The following is a 27,530-nucleotide window of genomic DNA, read 5'->3' as shown; positions in this document are numbered from 1 at the left end:
GCTTCATCTCAGCAACTTATTTTTTTCCGATTCGTGTGTAGCACTAGCTTTCAATGCAGAGTACACACTCAAACTGCTAGTCAAATTGGTCACCTCAGTAGTTTCAATCAGAATGCCAGCTTTAGGAGTGAGTTCTGAGTCTATATATCCGTTTCAGTAGTGTGAATTCACAAATGGCAAGAGGTATTCATTTGAAATCTCAGTAAAAGTTCTGCCCAAATGCTAATTCATATCATTTTCATTCTTCATACAAGTTCAGTGTATCCAATGGCTTGGTGTTTTTTATTTCCCTGGATGCAGGCCCACATGCTTATTTTACCCTGCATAAGTAGCCACAGATTTGTCTGCACCGCTAATCAGAGACTACGACACGCTGCTGCTGCTGAATCTACAGCACCACGGCAAGAGAAATTATAGTTGAGCTGAGTTGTGACTTGTGAGTTCACGGTGTGAAGTGAACGTGATGAGAAAGACCAAGAACCGCAAAATAACTGTTAGTATAAATAAACAAAATAAACATTTTTATTGCATTGTTCTCGCTGGATGCACACAACAAAGACACTGAAAAACATTGTTGTCTAATTTGTGAGCAAATAACCATGTGCCGGTTCTTTGTAATGAATCATATTTTTGTTTCAAACTTGAGTTATCAGGTTGAATCAGTCTAATGACTCACTCAATTAATTAACATCTGACTCGCTGTCAGAGTTACTGTCATTTTAGTCATGTCCAACTCAAGATGAACAAAAAAATGGTGGCATTGACTAAGACTTGACATGATGTACAATTGCAGGTTCTGTGTGGGGATCTCAGTATTTGTAAATGTTACTGAAGCAGATGCCAGCTAACTCACTCACTAGTATTGTAAATTAGCCAGGTGATTGACAATTTAAGTCAATGTTTTAAGGCAAAACATAAATATCGAAACCTTTGCTTTCAAAAAATTTCCTAGTAGAGATCAAGTTTAATTTTTAATGGATATTCATCAATATTGATGTAATAATTTTTGTCCTGAAAAACAGTATATGTGCTAACTGCGCCGATAAAGTAATTGAGAAACTGTGCTGATCTAGCAACACAAAAACCATTTCTGATTAAATAAACAAAAAATTAGCAAACTATGGCAGTTCTCAGGCCTATGCTTTCTGCTTAACAGCAGCTACTTTATCACGACAGCTATTCAGGTCAGTTATAATTGGAAATATACTAAAACATTGAGCAACAAGAACACCACAAAATTGTATACCATCAGGGTGTAAAATGAGAAAATCTCACTTTAGAAGACCTAAAGCTTTTGCTAAAGTTTCTGAGGAAATAAGAGTGCCAGATCTATATCACATTTTTAAAGTTATGGAGAATTTTGGTATTTATTGGCCTCTATTATTTAGCATTGGTTTAGACTAAATATTTAATTTATAGCTTTATTCTCATCTATTTTTGTAATTCAGTATTGTGGGACTGCTAATCTTCTTGGCTCCTTTCATTCAGCATTTTTGTTTATATAATTTATAATTGTGTGTCGCATTCAACAAAAACTTTTTTTTTATTAATTAATGCAAGTATAATGCAAATATTGTGATATTTGCAAGTGCACTAAAATGTTTTGAAAATTCTTAAATGCATTTTGATTACTACTCAAAACAGATTCATAAAACTGCAAATCAAAATGACAGCTTTGCAAAATTATTCGCTCCTGCATGAAAAACAAGATGCCAAGATCCTCCCCCAATTCTGACTGAGAAGGAAGAGAAAACACTCAAGCAAATACGTAGATGCCCAAATGGAATATACCATTTTCTAAATTGTAGGGCAGCACACACATTAAGAGAAGCTAATCCATCCATGTCAAAAAATAAAATGCAAAGTAGTGTTAGAGAGGGTTTCTGTTGAAATGGGTATAAACATTACCTGCATACAACTTAAAAACTAGTAATTCAATAACTACCTTTAGCCAAAAAAAACAGCTTTCCTCTTGTAATGCTACTGTAAGCACAGCCAGCTAATCACAGACATGACCGGCACAAACCGGCTGAATCCAGTTGAGACTGGCTTAGCTGTGAGTTGTATCAGATCTCTGTCATGTGTCGGTCTAAACTGTTCCTGATAACATACACCAACTAACTAGCGGATCAAGCTACCATATTTAATATTACAAAGAACTGATCTAAAATTTCCTTGATCTGTGTAATGAATTATTACTTTCAAAAACCAACAAAATTATCATACAAGTGCATGAAATGAATCATTTCATGCATTAAAGCCTAAATCCTCCAAGAATGACTGGAACCAAATATGACACAACAACAGTAAACCGTGTACACACTGCAGCTACCATGGAGAGCCAGACTTACAGCGAAGTCTCTTTAAGAGCCCCTCCTCCACTCTGCCATTTCATACTAGTAGCTCTGCACTGCAATAACACAAAATGGCCACCAGTTCAGCTGCTGGCAAGCCAAACAACTGCAGTTGTACAAATGATGTCAATTAAACATGGAAGAAATGACCAAATTAAAATAAAGTGCCTCTGTTTTAGGACTGTCTGATGTAGTGTCTAGCTTGCACGTAACATATCACTTCACATCTGACATTCCTTGCGTCAAGATTTGTCCAGATTTTTTGGCTTTTAAAATTGTCAGCTTTTAATAATGCTGCATCACCAAGATTGTACAAATACCACAGAGGGCACAGTCTGTTCAGTTATTCACGCCTTGTCATCGCACCAGTGATCTTGTGCTAAAGGTGGTCTTCTGGATCACAAAGATGTTTCCACAATGCATAAGGTATGGGCTACTCCTGTGATTCTTGTGATTCTAGTTATCTGATCATACTTCAGTCTTGGGGCATTGCTTCATACTTGAGTATTGGAGAGCTTTAAAGGGATCTCTCTTCAATCCATGCAGACATCCCTTATCTTCATCACCTTAGTGACAGTTATGGAATAGCAGCAATGTCTCTGCACTGTTTTATAGATAAATGCAGGTCATGCAGTATCAGAAATATGGTTAAGTGAAAAAGCCAAAAGCACGTACTAACACGTCTACAATGCATGCGAGTGGCACGTCACATCAAAACTTAATCTGCCCCATTTTAATCAAAGCCCTCTACATTGGAAGCACCTGATGCCTTCAGTTGACAAACACCCGTTTTTATGCATGTCACGCAACAGCTACTCCAGCCACGTTTTCCCCTGTCCAACTGATATAAAATTTTATTCCTTTATATAAATTGAATTTTAAAATTTAAATAACTTAAGTTCTGAACCTTTCTCTAAGCCAGCTGGATTGATTTTTCTGGTCTGTAATATGGTCTGGTCTCTCTTTTTCTCAATAGTTAAAATACTAACAATGTGTAAATTAAAAAATAGCTCAAGTCAAATTTTATATCAGTTATTTTTATTGTAAGGGGTTTATATTGTATCATCATGTTACGTTATTAAAATCTAGTTTCAAGTTTACATCTGATTGGGCCAAACATTTTGTAGTGACATGCCGCTTTAAAGCTTTCAGTATGCAAGCTGTAACACAAGTGTGCTTAATCCCACTCAATCTTTTGTATAAACTAAAAAGTTTAGTTCAGCCCCTAAACAAGCACACAAGGAATCTAATCAAGGTCCTCGGGATCTTGTAAATTACCAGCAGGTGCGCTAAGGTAGGATTGGCCTTAACCGCTGCTGAAAGAAAAATCTCCTGGAGCAGGATTGAGTACACCTGAAAGACTTGTCTGCCAAAATCAACTGATTAAAAAAAACAATCAACTGCTTTTAGTATATTAGCATAGTCAATACGTGATGTGACAGCTAAAATGGCTAACACTTTCATGCTATTGCGAAGTAAATCGCAAGCACCCCACTCACTGTGTTATTACATTTAGTTCATTTAGTATATTTTATATAGTTCTATAAATCATACTTTCACTGAAAGATACAAATGAAAATACAATTAAATAAGTGCAGGAAGACAGAGAGCTGTGACCTTACAGTACTATCCTCAAATGCAGGCCACCTTCTGCTTGGAGGAGAAATGTGCAAGCGTGACTAGCCTTCGTGCGATCAAAAGCCTAGCAGTAAAACTGAACAGAGGTGGGGGAGGGGCAGGGCTAGGGCTGTACCATGGACTTTACAGGGGTGCTACCATTTAATTCAACTAATTTCTAATCAGTAAATACACTTACTACTTCCCACCAAAATGAGTGCTAATATAACTGCAAGGGGGGGGGGGGAACTATTTGTTCTCTTTACTTTAATTCATTCATTTATTCAGGTTTTACATTTTTCTTTACTAAATTAACTTTGAGGTGGACGTGCTGTGAAACAGAATTGAAACCGAGAACTGTTAAAACATAAATTAGGTCTCAACATATCAAACTAGCTGAAATTAGTTCTAGAGCACAGTCACACTGAGCTGTAGCTCCACCCTCTTGCTGCAAAGTAACACAGCAGAGCAGACAATGGAAAATTACTGAAGAGTACAGAGCATACCATTAGAAGGACTGAGAGGGGGAGACACTCTTAACTTGGACGTTACAACTGCCTGAGTTCCAAACAGACATTAAATACTTGTCATTCTGAGGTCCAAATACTCAGAGGTCCGCAAATTAGCATTGCGTTTGTCACAATCTCCTCTAATCAGCGCCCCTCAGCTTTAACGAAAGTGCGAACAAATAGACACACAAAAATGTGTTGATCTAAATTAAAAATACAATTAATTGTGGAAATGAGTCTGTAATACAACGGTTCTCAAGCTTAGCCCAGGATTAGTCATGAGAGAACTCAAGCACGTTTAGGAGCACACAAAGAGTACATGGAAGGGGGAGGGAAGCATAGCTTGTACTCTACTATATTTGCTGTGGTGCCTTTAATACATGTTCATTCTAGACCAATAAAGAATATTAACATCCTCTGGATCACTACTGAATCCTGCAAAAACAGACTGAAACAATAAACTGTTCTCTGTGCCAGAATAGCCAGCAAGACCTTGTCACGACTGAATAAACGATTGAAAAAACTAGCATTCCAAGAATGAAAACACAAATCAAGAATAAGATGAAAAACAGAAGTACTTAAATATTAGTGGGGGTAAAACTCATGGAGGTGAGAACACTCACCCCTCCCCCATTGCTGCAGAATGTGCAGAGTCAAAACGGACGAAAGGACAGGCACGGCACGGATCATACTATTATTTAAAAAGGGGTGTGGAGATCCATTAAAGGAAGTTGTGTAAGGAAAAGCACGACAAGCTATTTAAAATCTGCGCCATTACCACCCGGGCCGCTACAAAGCCTTGAATATCACACTGATAGAAGGTCAGACTATGCAAAAATGGCAAGAACAGTAATGGGCAACTTTAAATATCTTTAAATTAGTAATCAGTCTTACTTCTCAGTATCAAATTTGGCCAATCTATGTTTTTATGTACCGGACTTAAAATTAAAAAAAAAAAAAACACAGTATGACTAACTTGTAAGACTAGTTACACCGGAACTAGGTGAGTTTGATTAGAGTTGGAGCGAAACTCTGCAAACAATGTTCCTTTCAGGACCGAAGTTTACCATCCCTGGCCAAGAAGGTTAAATATGAAATTTTGAATCAAGCTCTTCCCAAATGCTTATAAATTAGCAATTCAATGCTCCGTGCAACATTCAGCGTACATTGCATCCAACGGTTTGATGTTTGTGGCTGCCTCTCTGGATGAACGCTCACATGCACCCAGCGCAAACAGGTATCCAGTGTTTTCTGCACCGCTAATTAGAAGCACCAACTAGACTTTTTATTTTGCCTAGTTGTGAGCTTGCAGTCTAAACTGAATGAGATAAAAAAACTAACGATTAATGATAAGCGCACTGCAGTTTTTAAGGTTATGGAGAAAAATAGTACATTATTTGTTGCTCTCTATTCCTCGGCACTAGCTTTAGCTTCATATCTTTAAAACTACCCTGGTATAGGCTATATCCTGGTTAGAGATGCACCGATTGCAATTTTCTTAGCAGATTTGTAATTTTTTTGCGTGCGTGTGTGTGTGTGTGTGTGTGTGTGTGTGTGTGTGTGTGTGTGTGTGTGTGTGATCTACCGATAACGATTTTTGCCGATTCCGATTTTCTTTCAAAGAACTAGAATTGACAGCATATAAACAAAAATCTACTTTTCTTCAACACAGTTTTATTTTCATAAAAAAAGTAAAAAGTCAGTAATAAAATAAGAACAAAAACAAATTGCAAACAAGAGCATAATTACATGCAATAGAATAGAGAGAGCTATGAAATAAGTTCTCTCAGGTGGGTCTAACAGTAGGTTATTATTAGGGTAAAGGCCTTTGCACACTGAGTCCGAAATTCGCACGCGAAATTTTCGCACGTTAAAAAATAAATTCTACCTCACGTTATGTCAATCACGTTTGCACACCGCCTCCGAAACTTTCGTCCGTCAAAAAAAATATTCGGATCAGGTTTGATTTTCTGCGTTTTTCGCATCCTTGGCACGCATTTTGAGAGAGACGTTTTGACAATTCAGAGTCACCGTACGCGAACGAAAAAATCTCGAATGCCCATCTGACAAGTTGATCCACGTTGCCTACAGCACAAAACAGCAGCTCTGAATGACAAACAACGTGCTGAATACAAAGACAAATTGTGCCAGTAGCAAAGCATCAAACCGAGCCACTGACATCCTGAAGTAAACTTTGAAACGCTCGGGATGATCACGCAGCTCCTTGATGAGGTGAAACTCTCCTTTCTCTATATGTAATCTCGAAATTGGATGGACCCAATATTTCCTCTTTTTAAAGAGGGGACAACTAAATCATGCTCACTGCTTGAAGACTTCATTTTGTATTGTTTTGCGATTTTTTTCGCAACGCATTCATTAATACGCATCGGACTCAGTGTGTCTGACGAATTTTTAGGATTACGAATACGAAAAAACGCATGCGAAAATTTCGGACTCTGTGCAAAGGCCTTAAGAAATACTACATAAATTAAAGTAATCATGTAAAATAACACTTGATAGTCTTCATTGTAAAAAATTAAATAAATACAGATTAATGCTTACAATTAAAGTTAACACCTCAAGAGCAAAGAGCAGAGAGTGATTTTCTTTGTCTTTTGTTCTTTGATTAACATGACAGACAGCAGCAGGAATATTAGACTGTTGTCATTTTAAGTTTACGCACGGACCCAAAATACTGTTCTACAACTTGCGTTATCTTTCTCAACTATTTAACGTTCCAAAACTGATTGTGTTTAACTGAATACCAAGACAGGAATTCTGACATAATTTTGTATGTATTTGAACGTTTAAGCACAGTAAGCCACTCATTGTGGTACTTGCGCGACTCACAATCTGTTTGAGGCTGAGAAGTAGCTTGTGCCACCAATCAGTGGTGCGCGCGCTTTTGGTGTGAGCGCGAAACCTGCAGGAATTAGTAAAATTGTGCGCAATACAAGCACTATTTAACCGAAGTGAATGAGTCAAGTGACTGAGAGGGGGCGTGTGTGTCACTTCTCCCGCTTAGGAGAGTGGAGAGTAAGAACGTGCAGCTGACGTTATTGACTGTGCCGCTGGTAACAAAACTAGAGATTTTCCGATACCCCTTTTCCATTCCCGATACCGATTCCGATACCTGAGCTCAGGGTATCGGCCGATACAGTGTACTAATCCGCTACCTGGGTGCAGGGCTCCGAACCGGTTCAAGGAACCAAAAAATGAACGAAATTGACGAAACGTAACCAGAAACGGAAACTGAATCAAATTGAATCGTTTTGAACAGAAACGCTCATTTGAAATGGCCATTAACCGGTTAAAAACGTTATTTTTCCGTTATTTAATATTTTGATTTGGCAGTCAACCAATCACGAATTCAAATAGTAGCCTACAGCCTATGCAAATGTGACGCTGATGCATCCAACGTTTGTGAAATGCCCGCGCTCACGTTCTAAAGTGAGATGCACGCACTGACGCGCTCAGCTCAGCTGTCATGTCATCATAGGTTAGGTAAGTCACAATGGCAATGCCCTGGCATTAGTTTTTCTGATGATGTGTCACCAACCGTCAAGCATTAGGCCTACATTTAAGTGCAAATGAATGTCAAGTAATATGCAGCTTGTTGTGCGTTTTGAAACCAGCGAAAATTACAGGATAGTAGAACATGAGTTCACACAATGCCACATCACGCACATGCAGCGGTTCGGTGAACGGAGAAAACAGAATAAAACTATAGGCTTACATAACACATATACAACAAAAGAATATTTAGGCCTATAGGCTACGCGAAATATTTCGCCATATAATTTGGTCTACAGATTAACAAAACGAAAGTGGTTCATTGTGGCGCACTCCAACAATCTAGGAAAGGAAACAGACATTCTGCTTGTTTTCGTTATTTAAATGTCTTTTGTAAATGTATGAATTGTGTCTGGCTTTTAAATTACGACCATAAACCATAAATTACGGAGAAGGCTACAAAGCTTACATAATAAATAGCCTGATAGTTTAGCATTCGTTTCGAAAATGGAAACAGTGCCGAATGAGAAAGGTAGGCTTCAGATTCACTATAAATTAATTCGTTTAGTATCTTATTTAGTTTTATTTCTAATAAATAACCCTGTTTTTCACTTCTTCGCTGCTCTAAACAGTGGTTGCTTATGGCAACACAGCACAACTTCCTGTGTTTGCATTCTGAGAAGAATTGATTTCCGATTTGCTGTGTTAAGCAAAGATAGTGGGCACAACTAGATATCGTTTAAGAAAATGGTATCGGATCGGTACATGAGTTTAATTACTCGCCGATACCGATGCTAGAATTTTTTCCTGGTATCGGTGGTATTTCCGATACTAGTATCGGAATCGGAACAACCCTAAACAAAACGGATCGGCTTGGAACCAGAAAGACACGAGACTGACCGGCCGGTCACCGATCCGGACCGATCATGCGAGAAATCGGCCGATTCCGGTCCCTGTCCAGTTGATCGGTGCATCTCTAATCCTGGTGTATTTTTAAAATTTGGTTGTACAGCACTTCTAATATCATACTGGCATTACTCCTAACTCTTTGTAAGTTGCTTTCAATAAAAGTATGTTAAACGAAATCATATAAATGTCAATGCTTTGATATTTGCTACTGCCTAATAAAACAGCATTGCTCATGATGCTCTTAAATGTTTTCTAAAATGCTAGATTCCTTAAACTGTAAATCATAAAATGGCTTCGAGACATAGTTGCAAAAACACACTGCTGCTAACACAACCAAAACCCCACCCCAGTCCTGACTGAGAATGAAGATGACCAAGTAGAAGCATAGATGTCTGGAAGTGGAATATACCATTTTCTAAGAAATGAAGCAGAAGCAGAAAGATCTAATCCATGACAAACATGAAATTCAAGATATATTAAAACAGAGAGCATTGTTGGTTAAAAACAGCTATCATTTTCCAATGCTATTATATGCTCAGCCACCTACTCACAGATATAACCGGCAGAAACTGGCTGAAACCAGTTGAGACTACTTCAGTTATTGACTGTCAGAACTCTCATGTATCTGTCAGAAGTTAAAGGATTCTGGTAAAAGATACTAAAATTAGCCATCTAAATCTACCAAATTAAAATTCAATAGTAAAATTTTACAAAATTGTAGAATTAATTAATTATTCTATTTACTTTCAAAACCCTCAAAATTTTCAAACAGATGCATGAAATGGAACATTTTTCATGCACTACAGCTTAAAATACTTCTAGAATGACCAGAACCAAACACGGCACAACAGGAGTGAAGCATGCACACTACAGCTACCACTGAGAGCCAGACTTCAGCGAGGTCTCTTTAAGAGCTCCTCCCCCACTCTGCCATTTCATACTCTGCACTGCAATAACACAAAATGGCCACCAGCTTAGCTGATGGCAAAGAAAACAGTTGTAAATGCAGTATTTCTGTAAATTAAGTGAGAGGAAACAAAGAGTGTCTTGATCTCAAAGGTTGTCTAATTTAGTCTACAGACAGAAATAATCTAGCCCGTTTCTTCTTTATCCTCAGGTCAAGGTCATCCGTGACCTTGTTTTTTACCTTTTCCTAACTGTTATCTCTTAATACTGTTCCATCATCAAGGTTATACAACTTAAAGACAGGGTACAGTATGTACAAACATTCAAGATGGTTCATCCCACAACCAAATCTGTTGATTTTTTTTTTTTTTTTTTTTTGCTTTATCCTCTGAAGAAATGTACTGACTGTTGTTGCTGAACTCTTGCTTAATAATTAAGAATGAAAACAGCATGACAGTTTCAACAGCTGCCTCTCATTTCCCATTATGTACTGCAAAGCCTCATTCTGACAGCAATTCAACCTGAAGCTCACTGAAATAAGAACAGGAGTAGGGGGCGTTTACACAGGAGTGTGTTTCCAATTTTCCATTGTTTTTCTGTGTAAACATGCGCTAGACGGACTTGTATGACCGTTGCGCTTGGGCCTTGCATCTTTTGCAGCGTCTCGCGCATGACGCAACGTTCTTAAAATGCGGCGCTTAAGTTAAAATCAGTTCAACTTTAAATATTATATATAAACACGTTTTGAGACCTTGCGTTTTTTCCCCATTCCACTGCCCGTGTCTCGCGTTTTTCAAAGCAAAAACGCATTCTGTGAACGAGCCCTAAAAGTACACATGAAATCAAAATTGACCTTATTTATTTTGTTAGCTCAAACTGCTAGTTTTGTGGTGAACAATTAATCCGTGCAAGTCAATCCACACAAAAAAAAATTGTTTGGCTTCGTAATATTTAATCAAAATCTGAAAATGCTCCTCCCGTCTGCAACGGTGCCCCTTCTCTGATGACGTCAGTTTGACGGCTTTGGTTGAAAACGCTTAAACCACTCTCCTGCAACCGTTCGTCTGCTATGAGTGAGAGATGGAGAGGAGGAGCGCTAAAGTAAAACTCTGCCCTCTATTCAATTCCGTTTCACTTGGAAATACGTCACAGTAGGGCTGGGCGATATATCGCATGCGATTGTCACGCGCATTTCGTCAGTAAAGCCGGTTCCCTGATTATCGCGAAATCGCCATCACCTGCTTTCAAATGGAGCGCCATTTAATAGACAGAACCGTAGATCACTGACAAGCGACGCAATATTGCATTCATTATTGAAGGCGATTCATCTGCGATAATGAACGTGATATTGCGTCGCTTGTCTGTGATCTACGGTTCTGTCTATTAAATGCCACTCCATTTGAAAGCAGGTGATGGCGATTTCGCGGTAATCAGGGAACTGGCTTTACTGACGAAATGCGCGTGACAATCGCATGCGATATATCGCCCAGCCCTACGTCACAGCACTGGAGAAAAGTCGTTTGCAACTTCCGGTTCACTCTGACTTTAAGGTGCAACTTACAGCTACGCAAATTGCATTTTGAGAGTTGTTGCATACCAAAAATGCTGTTGCGCAAGTATGCATTGCATTCTCAGTATTGCCACAGAGGGCACTAAAGCAGACATCATGTGTAATGACATAATGCAAACGGAACGAGATGGTGTTTTTCTTGAATATAGTGTCATTAATACCTATTGTCTCAATCTAAAACTCTCTTTCCACTCATTATCTGTGATGATTTCATTCTGATTGAAACATGAACCATGTCCATGTAAACATAGCTAGTTTGAATAGAACCTTGCTAAGTAAGTAAAAATAATTTATAACATTAAGTTTTTTTTTTTTTTTTTTTCCCCTCACCAAAAATGGTATAATCTTTTTCTGACCCTATGAACATTCCATTTTGGGGCCGCTTATTACTTTCAAAACTCACAAAATTGTCAAACAGGTGCATTAAATGGAACACATTTCATGCACTACAGCTTAAAATTGTTCTAGAATGACCAGACACGGCACACACCAGTGAAGCATGCACACTAAAGCTACCGCTGAGAGCCAGACTTAGGCAATGTCTTTTGAAGAGCTCCTCCCCCACTCTGCCATTTCATACTCTGCACTGCAGTAATACAAAATGGCCACCAGCTCGGCTGATGGCAAAGAAAACAGTTGCAATTGCAGTGTTTCTATAAATTGAGAAGAAACAAACATAAAGTCTCTTGATCTCAAAGGTTGTCTAATTTAGTCTACAGATTGAAATAATCTAGCCTGTTTCTTATAAAACAGCCTTGCTATCTTTTAATACCATTCCATCATCAAGGTTATACAACTTCAAGGCATAGTATACTCAAACATTCAAGATGGTTCATCCCACAACCAAATCTGTTTTTTTTTTTTTTTTTGCTTCATCATGCTCTAAAGAACGTACTGATTAAGAATGAAAACAGCATGACAACAACTGCCTCTTGTTTTCCATCATGTGATGCAAAGCCTCATTCTGACAGCAATTCAATGTGAAGATCACCGAAATAAGAACAGAAGTACCTTGCAAATATACACAATCATAAAAGACTGAAGGTGCAACTTGCTGCTACGCAAACTCCATTTCCAGTTGTTGCATACCAAAAATGCTGTTGTTCAAGCATCCATTGCATTCTCGGTATTGCCACTGAGGGCACTAAAGCAGACATTAGTGAAATCTCTACTATGGCCATTCTTCCCTCTAAGGCTAATACTGTTATGATACAGCAACAGTAGAAGCGTAGCAGAGTAGCAAAAAATTCTCTTTCCACTCATCATCTGGAACATCATGCATACACTGGGCAAAAGTCAAAATATCAATTCCGATTTGAAGCTTGTGAGATAAACGTGCACATCATCCCAATCACTTTATTTAGCATTCATGTAAACACCATGTTCAAATTCATCACTCTGAATGATTTCATTTCGACTGAAACAAAAGGGGTCCATGTAATCATAGCTAGTTTGAAGAGAACCTTGCTGAGCAAGTAAGGGTTCACTTTCCACTCTGACCCTTCAACTGAATGGTCCTTTTTGGGGCCACTTGTAATTATGCTGCCTTCACATGCTCTTGGAATTATCGATAATACGTTTCCTAGGTAAAAATTGCACATGAACACCCTCCCATTTTGAAAGTTGAATGTGATGAGCTCGTAATCACGACTTCAGAACTGGGAATTGTCAAATTTCCGTTAGCACGTGAAGGCAGCATTAAATGTAAACAGCCATGATTGTGATTGGCTAAAATCTTTGCAAAGGAAAGCATCAATGCCTCATCAATTATGTGCAGAATGGTTTTCAAAACTCCATATAGAAACGGAACTAAATTGGCACCAAGTCTGCAAAAGACATAATTTGATTGAAAATAAATAAATAAATTATATACCATCTAAAAGCTGTCAACACTGAACATAATTTAGACTAACAAAAGCTACAGATGTGAAGAGTTTATAAATCTGTCACAAGGTATCAGTTTATGTAGTTTGATAAGCAGCTAAGCATTACACATAACACATGCTTTGCATTGTATTACACCATGCTTCTCAAACAAATATTAAGAAACCAAAACATTAGAATTCAATTGTTTACTTACCGTCATCACAGTCAGATTCATTATACTGTTCCATCTTTCAATAAAAGTAACTTTGCAAATCCTGCTACATATTGTGAGTGTTTTACAAACAAATCATTGGTAAAATATGCCAAACAATCAAACAATCCCACATTTACACCATCAGGCACATCATTAGGGAACTTGGGGATCCTTTAGAAATGCATGCAGATATGCAGTTTTTCTACAACCAGGAACACAGCAATGTCTGGGGACCTTACCCAACATTTTAATTTTTCACCATTTAAAAGCAAAACACAGTAACAATTGTAACCCTTTCAGTGACCGAGTACCTCAACTGCTCTCTTCATCAAGACAATTACGCATGTTGCAGAGGTGGAGCCATTCAAATGAACACCACGTCCTGACCTCACAATGTGGCCTTTTCAAAACGAGTCGTTACCACAAGGTGAAATAATTAAATACTCTATATGGGCTGGGAGCAAGTTTTGAGTTGTGTAATTTAACTATATGTACAATGACCCCTTATGCAAAAACATCAACGTAAATTTGATTCCTCTAAACATGAACCCTTTAAACGAGGACCTAAATTTTTCTTGAAGGAAGTTCTCCAAGAGCGAGTACACCACAATACATCTGCCAAAATAAACTGGTTAAAAAAAATAATAATTAAAAAAAAAATAAAAAAAAATCAATAATTACACATAGGCAAATGAATGTTCTTTACAAAAAAAGCTAGCACTTTGCCCCTACTGCTAACAAATCGCAAACACATCACCCACTGCAGAATATTAGTACAACCAAATGAATCAAACCACACACACTTAAAGTTTCTAATGATGACACAACAGACACAACAGACACAACAGACACAACAGACACAACAGACACAACAGACACAACAGACACAACAGACACAACAGACACAACAGACACAACAGACACAACAGACACAACAGACACAACAGACACAACAGACACAACAGACACAACAGACACAACAAGCTGGGACCTTACACTGCTATCCTCACATGAAGGCCACCTTCTGCTAGGAGGCAAAACTTGCAAGACTGCACTAGCCTTAAATCAAAAGTCTAGCACAAACGAATTAGGGTGGGGGAAGGGCGGAGGAGGAGCTTGGATCGGATTGTACCATTAATTTTGCAGGGGTATTACGATTAATACTTCAACAAAGAGGCTTATATACTTGAAAATGAAAAATAAGCAGTACTTTGTACATAATTACACATAACACCAGGAGATAAACATAGTTGTTTTTTTTTAATTAGCCTAATTTAAAAAAGCCCTTCTTTCTCATATCATTAACTTCAAAATGAACATGCTCTGAAAAAAGTTTAAATAGAGAACTGTTCACAAATAGCGTAGTGAGTCTACGCAAAATATCAAACTACCTGAAACTAGTTCTGGAGACAGAGTCACACTGCAGTGTAGCTCCACCCTCATGCTACAAAGTAGCACGGTACAGCAGGCAATGGAAAATTACTGGAGAGTACGGACCATACCATTATAAGGACTGAGAGGGGGAGACACTATCTTGTATCGGCAGAGGAAGCCAGATGCAGGAAACAGCATTAAATGACAGTCTGGTGTTTATATTGATTGGGAATGGTAATAACAGTATCTACTCCCTAACCTTCTGCTGTAGTTCCAGCAGAACAGACAATAGCCAAGTAATGATATGACTATGAAGAGAGATTGTATGGAACGTTTGTGTCTGTTTAGTGCTTATGTAATGAGTAACTTAATGTTGTATGATAACACATGAAAATGAAAAATGCTATTGTTGAGAAAATCTGGAAAGCATCCTGTTTGCACTGTCGCAAAATAAATAATCAAGTCCTGGGTTTAATCAATGAATGAAGAAATGAAACATGAAGAGCTGAGAGTTTAGCCCTAAATTTCATAGATTTGTTCTGCTAATTTTTACTCTAGGATCAAATTTATACCTAGCATGAAGACAGAAAGTAGGCAAAGAAACATGAATCTGATATTTTCTCAGGGAACAGAATGCGAGAGAAAAGAAACCACTTTCTAGAAACTGCCTAGCTATTCAAGTATGTTAATTATTAAAACAAAACTAATAACCAGGAAAGGCAAAAACTTAAAATAATAAATCATGGTTACAGGTTTAGTGCCAATTTCGAAGCACAGAAAAATTGCATGCAATTAATGTGCATATTGAAAACTGAACTCAAGAGACAAAGGCGTAGGTTTTAAACTTTGATATTTCACACATAATTTTATCTGTAAAAAATACAGTGTCACCTAAAAATATGGCATGTTAGGGGCAAGATTACCTGTTTGCACAAATAATGACAGGGAGTAGGGCAGGAAGGGTGACAAAAGTGTTTGGCAAAGCCGTTTTGTCTTTATTTTGCAATTTCATTTGGTGCCACTGCTGGCGTCAAAAAAACCCCCAAACAACAACAACAAAAAAAAGATACATGGCGCAGTTGACGAATTTGACTAATAGGGCCAGTATTGGATTCATGCTGTTAGTTCAGTGCCATAATGTGTGTGTAGTGGGTTCACAAAAACTACATCAAATGCACACATACTTGCAGATGTGCAGCAGCACAGATGAGCAAGCATAATTCCCCTCACAGCACTATTCCAAATTTCTTGGAAGCATCAGTTTAAATGTCAAAACATTAACATTAATGTTTTCATTGTATGCTGCTGGTTTCCATAAAACGCTGAAAAGTCTGTTAGCTACCTTAAATTATTGTAAATGGGATTTTAAATTGGTTGTTAACACATAGTCTGGTTGGGAAAACAGATGGCCAAAACCCAAACCTATTTGGTCCACAAACGCTTCCAGTATAAATGACAGAAGAGCTCTATGTACATATGACACTACTGCATAATTCCTGTAGCTTAACTAGCATAGCATGGCGCTAACAATGCAAAGGTCACTGGAATGCAAATATGCAGATGTGCATCGGAAAGCAGCTGAGTACCGACGGCACAGCGCTCAAGTACAAAGTCATTACTCTGTCAATACTGTAGAGGAACATTAAGTATGTTTAAATATATTAATATCAAACCAGGGCCTATTTAGGTCAGCAGCCATAAATAAATGGTGAGAGCAGATTACACACAGATAAGATCAGGCACAATAGATAAAACCCCATTGTAAATAAAAAAAATTTTGTAGAGGAAATAAAACTGTTCTCACTCAAAAACCTTTAGGTACGACTAATTTTACAATTGCAAAAACCTCATTGGTTGTTAAATGTATGAATAGTAAACAGCACCACTAATAAAGAAAAAAGATGAAGTGGAAAAACCAGAGGAAAGGGTGGACTATACCATTATGTGTTTGTGCATAGGGGAGTGTTAACACCACATGTCATGGTTAATGAGAAGAACAAAAAGCTGTAGCATTTTGAACTAGTTTTGTCTAAGCCCTGTTGACCATTTTAAATCCTGATTTTTATGCAGCATGACCAATACAAATGTACTACTCTTGTAACAATGTTTATGTATACCATTTTAATTAAGGAAGCCAGGAGAAGTCAATCATGTGCCAACACGTGCTATATGAGTGTGGGGGAGGGGTGACAGAAACGAGGCTGTACCATGTGCATTGCAGGGGATTTTAGGTGTTGTCTAACCACTGGTAATGTTGTCGCCAACATTCGCACAGTTTCATCATGCCGCTTTTTTAAGCGCAACAGCGTTTCTCACCTAAATTTTCATTTTTAAATTATGAATCATTACAGAATCAAATAATTGATTTCCGTTAATGTAATAATGCCCAATGTTACATGATTCAAATCTATCATGCATATTCAACCGTCTACTTACGGTCTGTTTGTATGGTCTCGATTTAATATTGAAATACCCGTGGCTGGTTACTACATGGTATGAGCAGTACATTATTACACATATTACATGGAATTAAATAAATAACCTCTTGTGATACAATTTAGGAGTGAGTAAATGATGACAAATTTAAATTCCTAAATGTGACACTAATGTGTGGCCACTCTGAAGCTAAATTCACCCTGATCTATAACATGCATACATACTTCAAAATATACCACAATTATCATGCTGTCACTCTATATACAATTAGTGTAAGATAGGCCTATACTGTTAAAGATAAAAATAGTAAATCATGCCATCTTCACATGAGACCAACAGCAAAGAAAGCTATTCTGTTTACATAGGCTTATGGTGTACTGCAAAACAATCAATGTAAAATTAATCTTCTTCAGCTTCCTCGAGAAGCTGAAAAATGAGAACTGGTGATTTATTTTCACCAATTCAAAATGTATCTTTGCTTTGTTGTGATGTTATTTAAATGTATGTTAACCTCTTAAAATATAAAACATTTATTTCTTTATTTCTTATTTCTACTTTTATTTCTTTATTTCTTAATCAGTCACTAAACGACACCGCATTAAAAATCGTAAAATCACCTGTTGAACACAAAATAGTTGTATCGTTTAAAATTTGTTTTACATCACGTTATCCATATGGCACAAATAGCTAGTGACCTAAAAAACCTTGTTGTTCACAGTGCCGCTGTACATTCAGGAAGTAAAGCTGTGCTACCACAACCGGTTTCAACCAGTTCTGTCCTATTCTCTACACTAAGGATATGAGAAGCTCTCCTCTTCTCCTTCCATTCCTTACCCTATTTTTTGTCAAGTATTTATTTTGATGGGAACATTTCAGTCTTAAAAGATACACATTTTTTGGAGATTAAAGACCAAACTGAAAACTAAAAACTTTTTCGAACTATTTATAATCGACAACAGTATTAAGAATCATGAAACCTCTTAAATTTGATTAATCGCTTTATGCGTAAAATAGTTTGTGTAGTTTGACTGATGTATAATTAAATAACACAATATTCAAGTGGCACTGATAGCGACATGAAATCAGCCTGGTTTCAGACAGTTCTGTCCTATTTTCTTCACTCAGGATACAAGAAGCTCTCTCTTTTCCATTTTTGAGTTTGTTTTGATAAGATTATTTTGAAAAAATTCCAATTTTTTTTGTTTTGTTTTAAGAACAGCACAACCATGACCTGTAATAAAATTAACAGAGCTTAAAAGGGAAGGGAGAACTGAAGTTACTGAACTATGTACTCATGGAAACACATTGTACTTGCCACTGCAAATCTTGCATCTGTAATTGCATTTAAATAAAGTACACTCAGACCTAACATCAGTGAACAAACTATTTGTCTACGACTATCACATGACATAGAAGTGGAAACATACCAGGAAACGCATAACACACCAGCACAGCTACTCTGTGAAGACAAGCACAGTCGTTCCCCTCCCCCCACAGTGAATGTCAACGGGTGAGTGGAAAATTACTAGCAGAAAGGGCTGTACCATTTAAGAGATCTTTAGGGGTGGAACAGAAAAAAACTTTCGTAGTTTAATAATGTATTAAAAGAACACACTATTTCCCCTGAGAAGAAAAAGAAAAATAATATATTGCTTTACTATTATAAAATGAAAGCAGCCATTAAAGCTGTGGAATGAGTGGACAGACAAGGGAAGTAGGACAATTCAGCCATGGCTACTTGGTGGCACATGACGTGCACAAGATGCAGAAAACATGCTATATGCTATATATTTTCAATGGCCATCAACAACTTGCATCCAAAATCGCATACTTCCCTACAATGTAGTAGGGGGAAGACAGTATGTGAACAAGTAGTATGTCCGAATTCACAGAATTCGTAAAACCTAAGTAAACCTCAAGTACCCCGAGATTTCTGAAATGCGCATCCAATGGGCACTTTACTATCCCATGAAGCCACAGGAGAGGATTTGTGAATGGCAGTTTAGTGACACAACTGACACTAGTAGGTCACACGACAATGACAACAATATAATAAATTCGAATTGCATTCAGATTATACATATTCATACTACATAGAACATACTTTTTTAAAGGTGGCAAAGTATGTGAGTAGAGTATGCGTTTTTGGACGCAGTCTAAAGGCCTTTTTACACGGAGTCCGAAAATTTCGTATATGTTTTTTTCGTATTCGTGATCCTAAAAATTCGTCATGCACAGAGACCTTGCACACTGAGTCCGATGCATATTAATGAATTGTTGCAAAAAAAAAAAAAATGAATAAAAAAATATCGCAAAACATTTAGTTTAGTTGTCCTCTTCTTAAAAAGAGGAAATATTGGGTCCATCCAATCCCGAGATTGCGTAGAGAGAGAGAGGAAGGAGAGTTCCAACTCATCAAGGAGCTGAGTGATTATCCGAGCGTTTCAAAGTCTACTTCAAGATGTCAGTGGCTCAGTTTGATTCTTTGCTAGTGATACTGGCACAATCTGTCATTATATTCTGTCTCTTTGTATTTCGCACTTTGTTTGTCATGCAGTGCTTCTGCTTTGTGCTGTAGACGACGTGGAACAACCTGGCATTCTGGATTTTGTGAAAAACGCAGAAAACTGAACCTGATCTCTTTTTTTTATGACGGACGCAAGTTTCGGAGATGGTGTGTAAACGTGATTGACATAACGTGGGGTCGTATTTATTTTTTAATGTGCGGAAATTTCGGATGCGAATTTCGGACTCAGTGTGCAAAGACATTTATGCCGGGTTCAGACTACATGATAGTCACAGTGTCAGTCTAGCGACTGACTTGACAACAGCGTGAACAAACAATGGTTGTACTAGCCTAATGCTAATTCCAGTAATCAGCGGGTTGCCTCCGCTGTCGTTCGCCAGCATTTATCTTTTTCTCACTCTGGCGTCATAGTACCTCGAGGAATCATATAGATAGTTGTTGCCATAGCTCCACGAACCTTTCCTCCATTGCATAACTCCACCTAAGCAGCATCAATACCATTGTCTCTCTTTGCCATGTTTGAAAGCTGTGTATGGAAGAGCTTCTGTGCTCCTATTGGTCAATGTCACAGATGAGACCCATCCTGGAGGACCCCCCCAAAAAAAATGACACATGCTAGTCTTTCTCTTGTGAAGCGTCACAGACGCAGCATCAGTTGTCGTTCACTATGACACACTATACGAGATGAAACGATCGATTCTTGCGTCTCGCCACCAATTGTCTTTTACGAATCACCATAATATCCTACGTCAAACGGATCGTGGCAAAATTGGGTTGATATTGTGTAGTTTGAACCCGGCATTAGGGTGTTTTCAGATCTGTAGATGCTTTGCTTTTTTCCGAAACAGGGACTTATTTTGTTACAATGAATTTTTTCTTCTTTGTTTCGTTCACATTTACAAGGCAACATTTCAAAATGTACCAAAAGTGTTTATGTAAGTTACATGTGAGAAAAACTGTCCTCTTATTGGTCAGTTCCCTCTGCGTCATCCATCAAGACAGACTGACAAGTTTGCTCCATGAGCTTATTGGTTTTATCTGTTGCTATCGTGACACGCAACTTGCTTCGTTGGTCCATTATGTCGGATTGCTTTCTCATTTCAATCTAACTGCCCCACAGTTAATTTTCAATTTTAGCCGTGACCGCGATTTCGGAGCGATTGTTTTGGTGTGGATCTTATGCCTAAATGAACTGAACTAAAGAAGAAAATGCACAAGGTTCCAAAACAAACACTCCAACGAGCCAGGTGTGAAAACACCCTTATTCTCTGGTGGGTGTTGATCAACAGTTCGACTTGACTGCACAACTATATCTCAATGTTGCTCCGCAGGGCTCATGTCCAGGTTTCTGAACTCAAGTGAATGCACCTTTAACTAGGCCTGGACCATCTTTGTTATTGGGCAAGAGTACCGCACACAGAGGAGAATGACAGACACCAACAATTGTTGATGGTTAGCAAAGATTTTCCTAAAATCTCTTATAATGGATCTGTTCCAATCTGACAAGATGGATTCACTGCCGTCAGCTCTAATCCCTGGTAACATGATTCATCAGACCATTCTACTGTCTTCAAATATCGATGACCTCTAGTCCACACGTTTCCAGCCCAGTAATGTTGTGTTATATTAGGACAAAGTCACCGGCTTCCAAAACCCACAGTCTACTATTTCGGTGATCAACCTCAATGAAATTTAAGGCAACAGTGCACCATGTTCTTAAGCATTGCATAAAAGATGTACATGCCAAAACTGGCAACAGCATGTCAGTTGTCTTTACGGCAGTCAGATCTTTCTAGAAATCTCTTCATGAAGCAGTGGCATTAGAAGAGCCCAATGTGGAGCCCTCAGATGGAGTGATCGAACAAGTTCACTTATATCATGGATTATGCCCATTATAATCTCATAGAATTCTACGCTAACCAGAGGTTGAAGAGTGTGTTATTGTTGATTATTGTTGATTTCATTTTATGAAAGCTAGCTAAAGGGTGTCTGCGTAGGCTTAAATATCTAAATAAATCAACTTTGTAATAAATCAGTTGAACTGGCATTACTGATTCAAGTCATCCAAATCTCCTATACGTTTATAAATTAGTGTTCAGCTTTTACACATAAAAAACACATTGCCTTTCAAAGTATACTCCATTTTATAGCATGCATGAACACAGGCAGTTGACTAGAAATCTTGTCTGTAAAATTTCTCTCCAAAAAAATGTCTTTTAATCTAGAGTTTCACACAAGAACATTTGAAGAGTTCAGATGCAAAAATTGAGCATTTTTTTACCAGGCTCCTATGTTTAGGTTAAGTAATTTCACTTCAATGGAAATGAAAAGGTTATTAGTCAGTTATTGAAATGCCTTATTTTCAAAAATGTCAATTCATTGGTATTTAACATATTTGACTGTCTTTTGCAGCAAAACCAGCTAAGTCCATGTGTGCTTTTTTTGCAAAAAACTCTAAGTCAACCTCTTTGTAAAACAAGACATAGTAAAATGTCTGTTTACTTGCTGCTCGTGAAATCCTGTCATTGCCACTATAAAGCCTTGTTTACACTGCACATGTCTGCGGCACGTCACAGCTCTGGCGAGGTTTTGTTCCGTCCTCACACCAGGAGCATTTTAGGAGCGAAGTGACAGGATTCGCGAGACCACGTGATTTGCCTGTCCTATGTTGTTTTTCTTGATTTTTTTGTGTTCTAACATGGGTAAGTTAAATGTTTGTTTTGACCAGTTTAATTCTGTTTATTGTTGTGTTTTTGCTATCCCACATGAGTCTGCACGGGGTGTTTATTTTGAAATTAACAGAATTTTGGTCTTTTATTTTATTATCAAAAATAGGCGCCTATCTTTAGCAAAGTGGCGCGCCGAGCCGCTTCCGGGACGCTTCTGAAACATGCCGCGGCGCGGCTGGTGTAAACACAAGCATTGACTAGAGTGGCCGCACATCAGCTCAGGTAGCCGTGTCGCAGCTGTAACGTGCCGCAGACACGTGCAGTGTAAACAAGGCTTAATGATTTACATGATAAAAACATGATAAAAGCCTGCAGCTCAGCAATTGAAAGCTGGCTCATATGATTCAAATCGAATCATATGATTCGATTTGCGTCTTCTAATTGGTTCTTATGTGGACTTAGAGGCTTTTGCTAACAAAGGGAAGTGGCATTTAGCAGTTTCTGCCAATGAACCGGTATTTGTGAATGGGATGGCACTGGGATTTAGCGGATTTGAAGCAAAAGTATTTGATGAATGTATACTATGTGCGGAGAGCATTCGCTCAATATCATTATCTCATTTTTGACGGAGGTGGCATTTAGCGGCTTTTGCATCTGAACTCTTTATTTATTTTTCGACTGTAAAACAACAGTCATGGGCAACTTGTGGACAAGAAAAAACATGACCTGGGCGAACAGACTATGCATGGTTAGAAAAATCAGGCTGTGCATACAGTTGATGACGAAAAAACGAAGGATACTTTGGGCTTTATAAATAGAAAAAAAAATTAATACTTTTTATTGTTATTGACCAATTTTACTTATAAATGCAGTAAGTTTGAATCAAAGCAGTAGTCAGTGATCAATCTGAATCATTATAGTAAATGAATCTGAGGTGCAGGTTTGTGATTCTCCCATTATTATATATTTATGGTTTCAAAAGAAGCATCTATAAAGGTCATGTTCATTAAACAATTATGGGTGTTTAAAATAAAGAAGGGACACCATTTTGTTGATCATATTTAATGTATTTTTTGTACAGAAACCTTTTGTCAGTATTGTTTTTGGATATAAAACATTCCCCCAATTACCATTTTTGTATATGTAATCTAAAGACATCTGACCTAAATTGGCAAATGCTTTTACTCAGAGCGAGATGCACTGCATTCAGGGTATTCATTTTTTATCAGTTCATGCATTCCCTGGTCTTTGAACCCAAGATCTTGGCATTGCTGGCATCATTCTTTTCTGTTTAAGCTTTTCTATAGTGATATGAAACATGCAACCTAGCAATGTTATATTTAGGCTTAATGACTGCAAGCAAAATAAAATAATGATGAAGTGCAGTACTTAGCAAATTGCAAGATCTATTACTCAAAATAACATTTCAGTGGATTGTTAAGGATCCACTGAAATGTTATTTTAAGTAACAGATCTTGCAATTTGCCAAGTATTCAAAATAACATTTCAGTGGATCCTTAACAATTCACAGTCCCATGATTGATTGGACCTTTAAAGGTGAAGTGTGTAATTTCTGCACCACAAACAACATAATGGTATTGCAAAAATTATTGCTGATTTCCAAACGGGCTTCCACTGTTTAAACAAAAAGGCAATTCCACTCTAACCTCCAAAGTTGACATATCAGGATTTTTTAAAGAAACACAGAATCAAATACCCCTTTTCCACAACATGAACCAGGTGCTAGTTCAGAGCCAGTGCAAATGCAGCACTGATGCATCTCAAACAAGCCTTCCATCAACAATGGCGGACGTTGATGTTCATGGCTTTGCAAACCTACATCGCCATCCAAACACCGGCAATCCAACGCATTCATGCAGCTCGCCATAATTTGTACAGACGGAGATTACAATCGAGTTGCTATTAGCTTGATTAGCTGCTATTTCAAAAATGGTGGTCACAAGTTTCCGCTCATTTTGTTGGCCAAGGTAACCCCGCCCCCAGCCCCTGACACAAGCGATTCTTACTTCTAAACCAGCAATGTTTTGGTGCTACTTACGAACCACTTTTCCCGAATTTCCACTTTTCCGATACATCTTGAAAAAGCCTTCCATCAACAATGGCGGACATTGCATTACTATTGATGCTCATGGCTTTGCGAACCTACATCGGCATCCAAACATGGCCAATCCAATGAATTTGAGCATCTCGCCGTAATTTTTATAGACGGAGATTACAATCAGAGCTGGTGCTTTGGGTGTCAAAAGATAAAGAACTGATTTGAACCTAGGCTCTGGCTCTGAACCAGCACTCAAATACTCCCTTTCCACCAGCACGAACCAGGTGCTAGTTCAGAGCTAGTGCTAGTGCCAGTTCAGAGTTGGTTCAACTGACGAGCCTTCTAAGAACCAGTTTGCCTTTCCATGGGCTAGAGAGTCAGCACAGAGCCAGGTTTTACGTCATTGTATATGTCTCATATTTCACAACAAAGCTAGCGCTGCAGCGCAAAACACAAATACACTAAGCTTGTCTGAGATGCATTGGCGCATGACATCAAAGAACTGCAAGAATGATCCAAAAGCACAAGGAGTCGTATGCTCTACAAACACTCCCGCAGACCTGCAGCACTCTGATGTCACCCGCCGAATGCATCTCGAACAAGGCTTCCATGTTGGTCTTGTTGTTGGTCACGGTAACCACGGCCCCAGCCCTGACGCAAGCAGTTCTTTCTTCTAGCCCAGCAATGTTTTGGTGCTACTTACGAACCACTTTTCCTGGTTCGGAGCTGGTGCTTTGGGTATCGAAAGACAAAGAACTGATTAGAAACTAGGCTCTGGCTCCGAACCAGCACTCAAACTGCTTTGGTGGAAAAGAGGTAAAAGTGCACATTAAACATTCTAGCACAAATAGTTCCACCGTTTACTGCACTTTGTTATTCTTCTAGTTATTTACCTATAGTGGCTAATGAATCGGAAGTCTTACACATTCACAGAAAACAGCTTACATCCACATTGCAAAATAAGATGTATATAGGTAAGCATTGTGGCACTATAAAAACATTGCTGTTTTAAGAATGCCAACCAGCCTCACATAGCATGAAGTTTTGGGTGGGGCTATCTATTTTCTGACCAATGGCAGACATGAGGGTGTGTTGAGAGAAACCTGTTTGAAAACATTTTTTTTTTAATCCTTTTTTTGTTTTGCGACAATACTAGTGGCACAAAAAAAAAAAAAAACACTTCACCTTTAGAGTGAAATTATGGGTAATTAAGTAAACACCTAAGTTAGAGTGAAATTATGGGTCATTTTTCTCGATGATTTTAAGGTATTTCTCAGTCTCAAAATTTTTTTTCTTTTAAACAAAGAAATAAATAGTACTTATATATTGAAATGTATGCTTAAAAGCATACACATAGATGAGATGAAGACTTTAGTTGTATTCCATAGCCTAAATGCAGCTGTTTTACTTTACATGGAGGGGGTCACCTCAAGGGGTCCGATATCTTGAGATCACATGAACATACTACTTATTAATCTCAGCAAAGTGCCTGATATTGGACACTTTTTCTCAGGGAATAAATTAATCATGGCTGACATAATATGTATATTTCTACAATGACATCTGTGACACAAAACTTCTGCAAACAATGCTATACATTCACACTAATATCAGCCAGCCAACAAAAAAAAATGTTAAATGTTACATAAATGTACATGTGCAGCTTTTTATCTTTTGGATCTGTAAATATAAGTGATTTTTCCAGGTTTGGAAGAAATCACATTGCAGCTATCACTTTACAAAACAAAAAAAGATACTTACTTAAAATTCGCTTTATATAAATTTAACATAAATAGCATAGACACTCTAAATTGTGTTGAGAGTTTTATTTTTATGTGAACGGAGTTTCTAAATGAGTTAACACCTGCAATTATGTGACAGGTAAAATCACGTTGCAGTTAAAATATAAACATAGCCGAAATTCAAGATAACAAATATTACATAAACAACACATTAACCTAAATAAATGTATATTAAGTTACGATTATTCTCCGAAAAAAAGTAGGACAAACATTAATTTTGCAAAACCAAGTGTGAAAACTCACCCAGTGTTTTGATCAGTCAGAGAGATTACAACCGGTACCTCCAACAATTCGTTACCACGACGGTCTATGTTTCGTATTGTATACGTTTAAAAACAAAACATCAGCAAACGCGGATTCAGTTGGTAACGTCTTTATCGTCACGCAACGGAATCACGTACAGTCACACAGACAGCAGCACAAGGTGACTGACTGTAGGCTACAGTGAGAGCAGGCTGACAGCAACTCTACAGTGTAGTTTGGTTGGTGATTCGCGCTCTCGTCTTCTCCCCTCCAACGGTACAACAACAGGGGGAGGAGACATGCTTTTCGCGGGACAACATGAGAATCGAATATAAGCCCCTCCTACCTCCACTCGAACGTTTTCAAACGCGTGTTGTTCGCATGTTGAATCTAAATGTCCGTTGGTATTTTAAACAGTTTAAAATCCATAACGGTAATATACAGGGAAACTCGGTTTCTCACTGGTTCAACCGTGTTCTCATCCACCCATGAATATTTTGCTGGGGTTCGACATAGGGTATCAAAGTGAATAGTATGAGAGATTTACGAAACGATCGACAAATAGTGTTTTTAGTAAGTGAATTTTATTGACATTACCTACCGTTAACGCCTTTTAACAACCAAGCTCGAGTTTTGGTCGTACACAAACCCGGGCTATCCTCGTTTCAAACCCTTTCTGAACTGTATTCAGTCCCCTTTCTAAATATTTGTGAATTGGTGCATTAAAATTCGAGTTATCGTATAAACAGCCAGTCAGTACTGATTTATCACGAGTGCTGCGCGGTATAAGGTTTTCGGACATGAAAATAATTTGTGTGAGTTATTTTAGTGAGGAACCGGCTCATAAGAGTCATTCGTTCGGTGCTGCGTTTCCCAAAATTGATCGTGAACGCCACCAATGTTCTCTACGATCAACTAGTCGATGCTTTTGGAAAACGCAGCCCTGTTTGTGCTGCATTTGT

General features: G+C 38.0%; 1 protein-coding gene across 8 annotated transcripts in view; it reads right to left on the bottom strand.

Annotated features, from left to right (window-relative positions):
* Positions 1–26,856, bottom strand: part of LOC125272010 (activating transcription factor 7 interacting protein) — a 44,199-nt gene extending 17,343 nt beyond the window's left edge. The window contains exon 1 of one of the 8 annotated variants that reach the window (XM_048196517.1): positions 26,569–26,856. Coding sequence is in view for 2 of the 8 variants with exons in the window: in XM_048196515.1 (XP_048052472.1) it covers positions 13,459–13,479 (21 nt within the window). In the remaining 6 variants the exon portion in view is untranslated. Of the gene's footprint in view, positions 1–3,971; positions 4,088–13,458; positions 13,480–14,454; positions 14,552–18,695; positions 18,768–26,568 lie in introns of those variants that run through there. The other 7 variants (XM_048196513.1, XM_048196518.1, XM_048196516.1 and 4 more) reach the window with 7 other exon arrangements.
* Between the last annotated feature and the right edge of the window lie 674 nt (positions 26,857–27,530).

This window comes from Megalobrama amblycephala, linkage group LG7, assembly GCF_018812025.1.
Source record: "Megalobrama amblycephala isolate DHTTF-2021 linkage group LG7, ASM1881202v1, whole genome shotgun sequence".
Taxonomy (NCBI): Eukaryota; Metazoa; Chordata; class Actinopteri; order Cypriniformes; family Xenocyprididae; genus Megalobrama; species Megalobrama amblycephala.
Note: the sequence above shows the minus strand (reverse complement) of the source record. Positions and strands in the feature narration are given on the sequence as shown.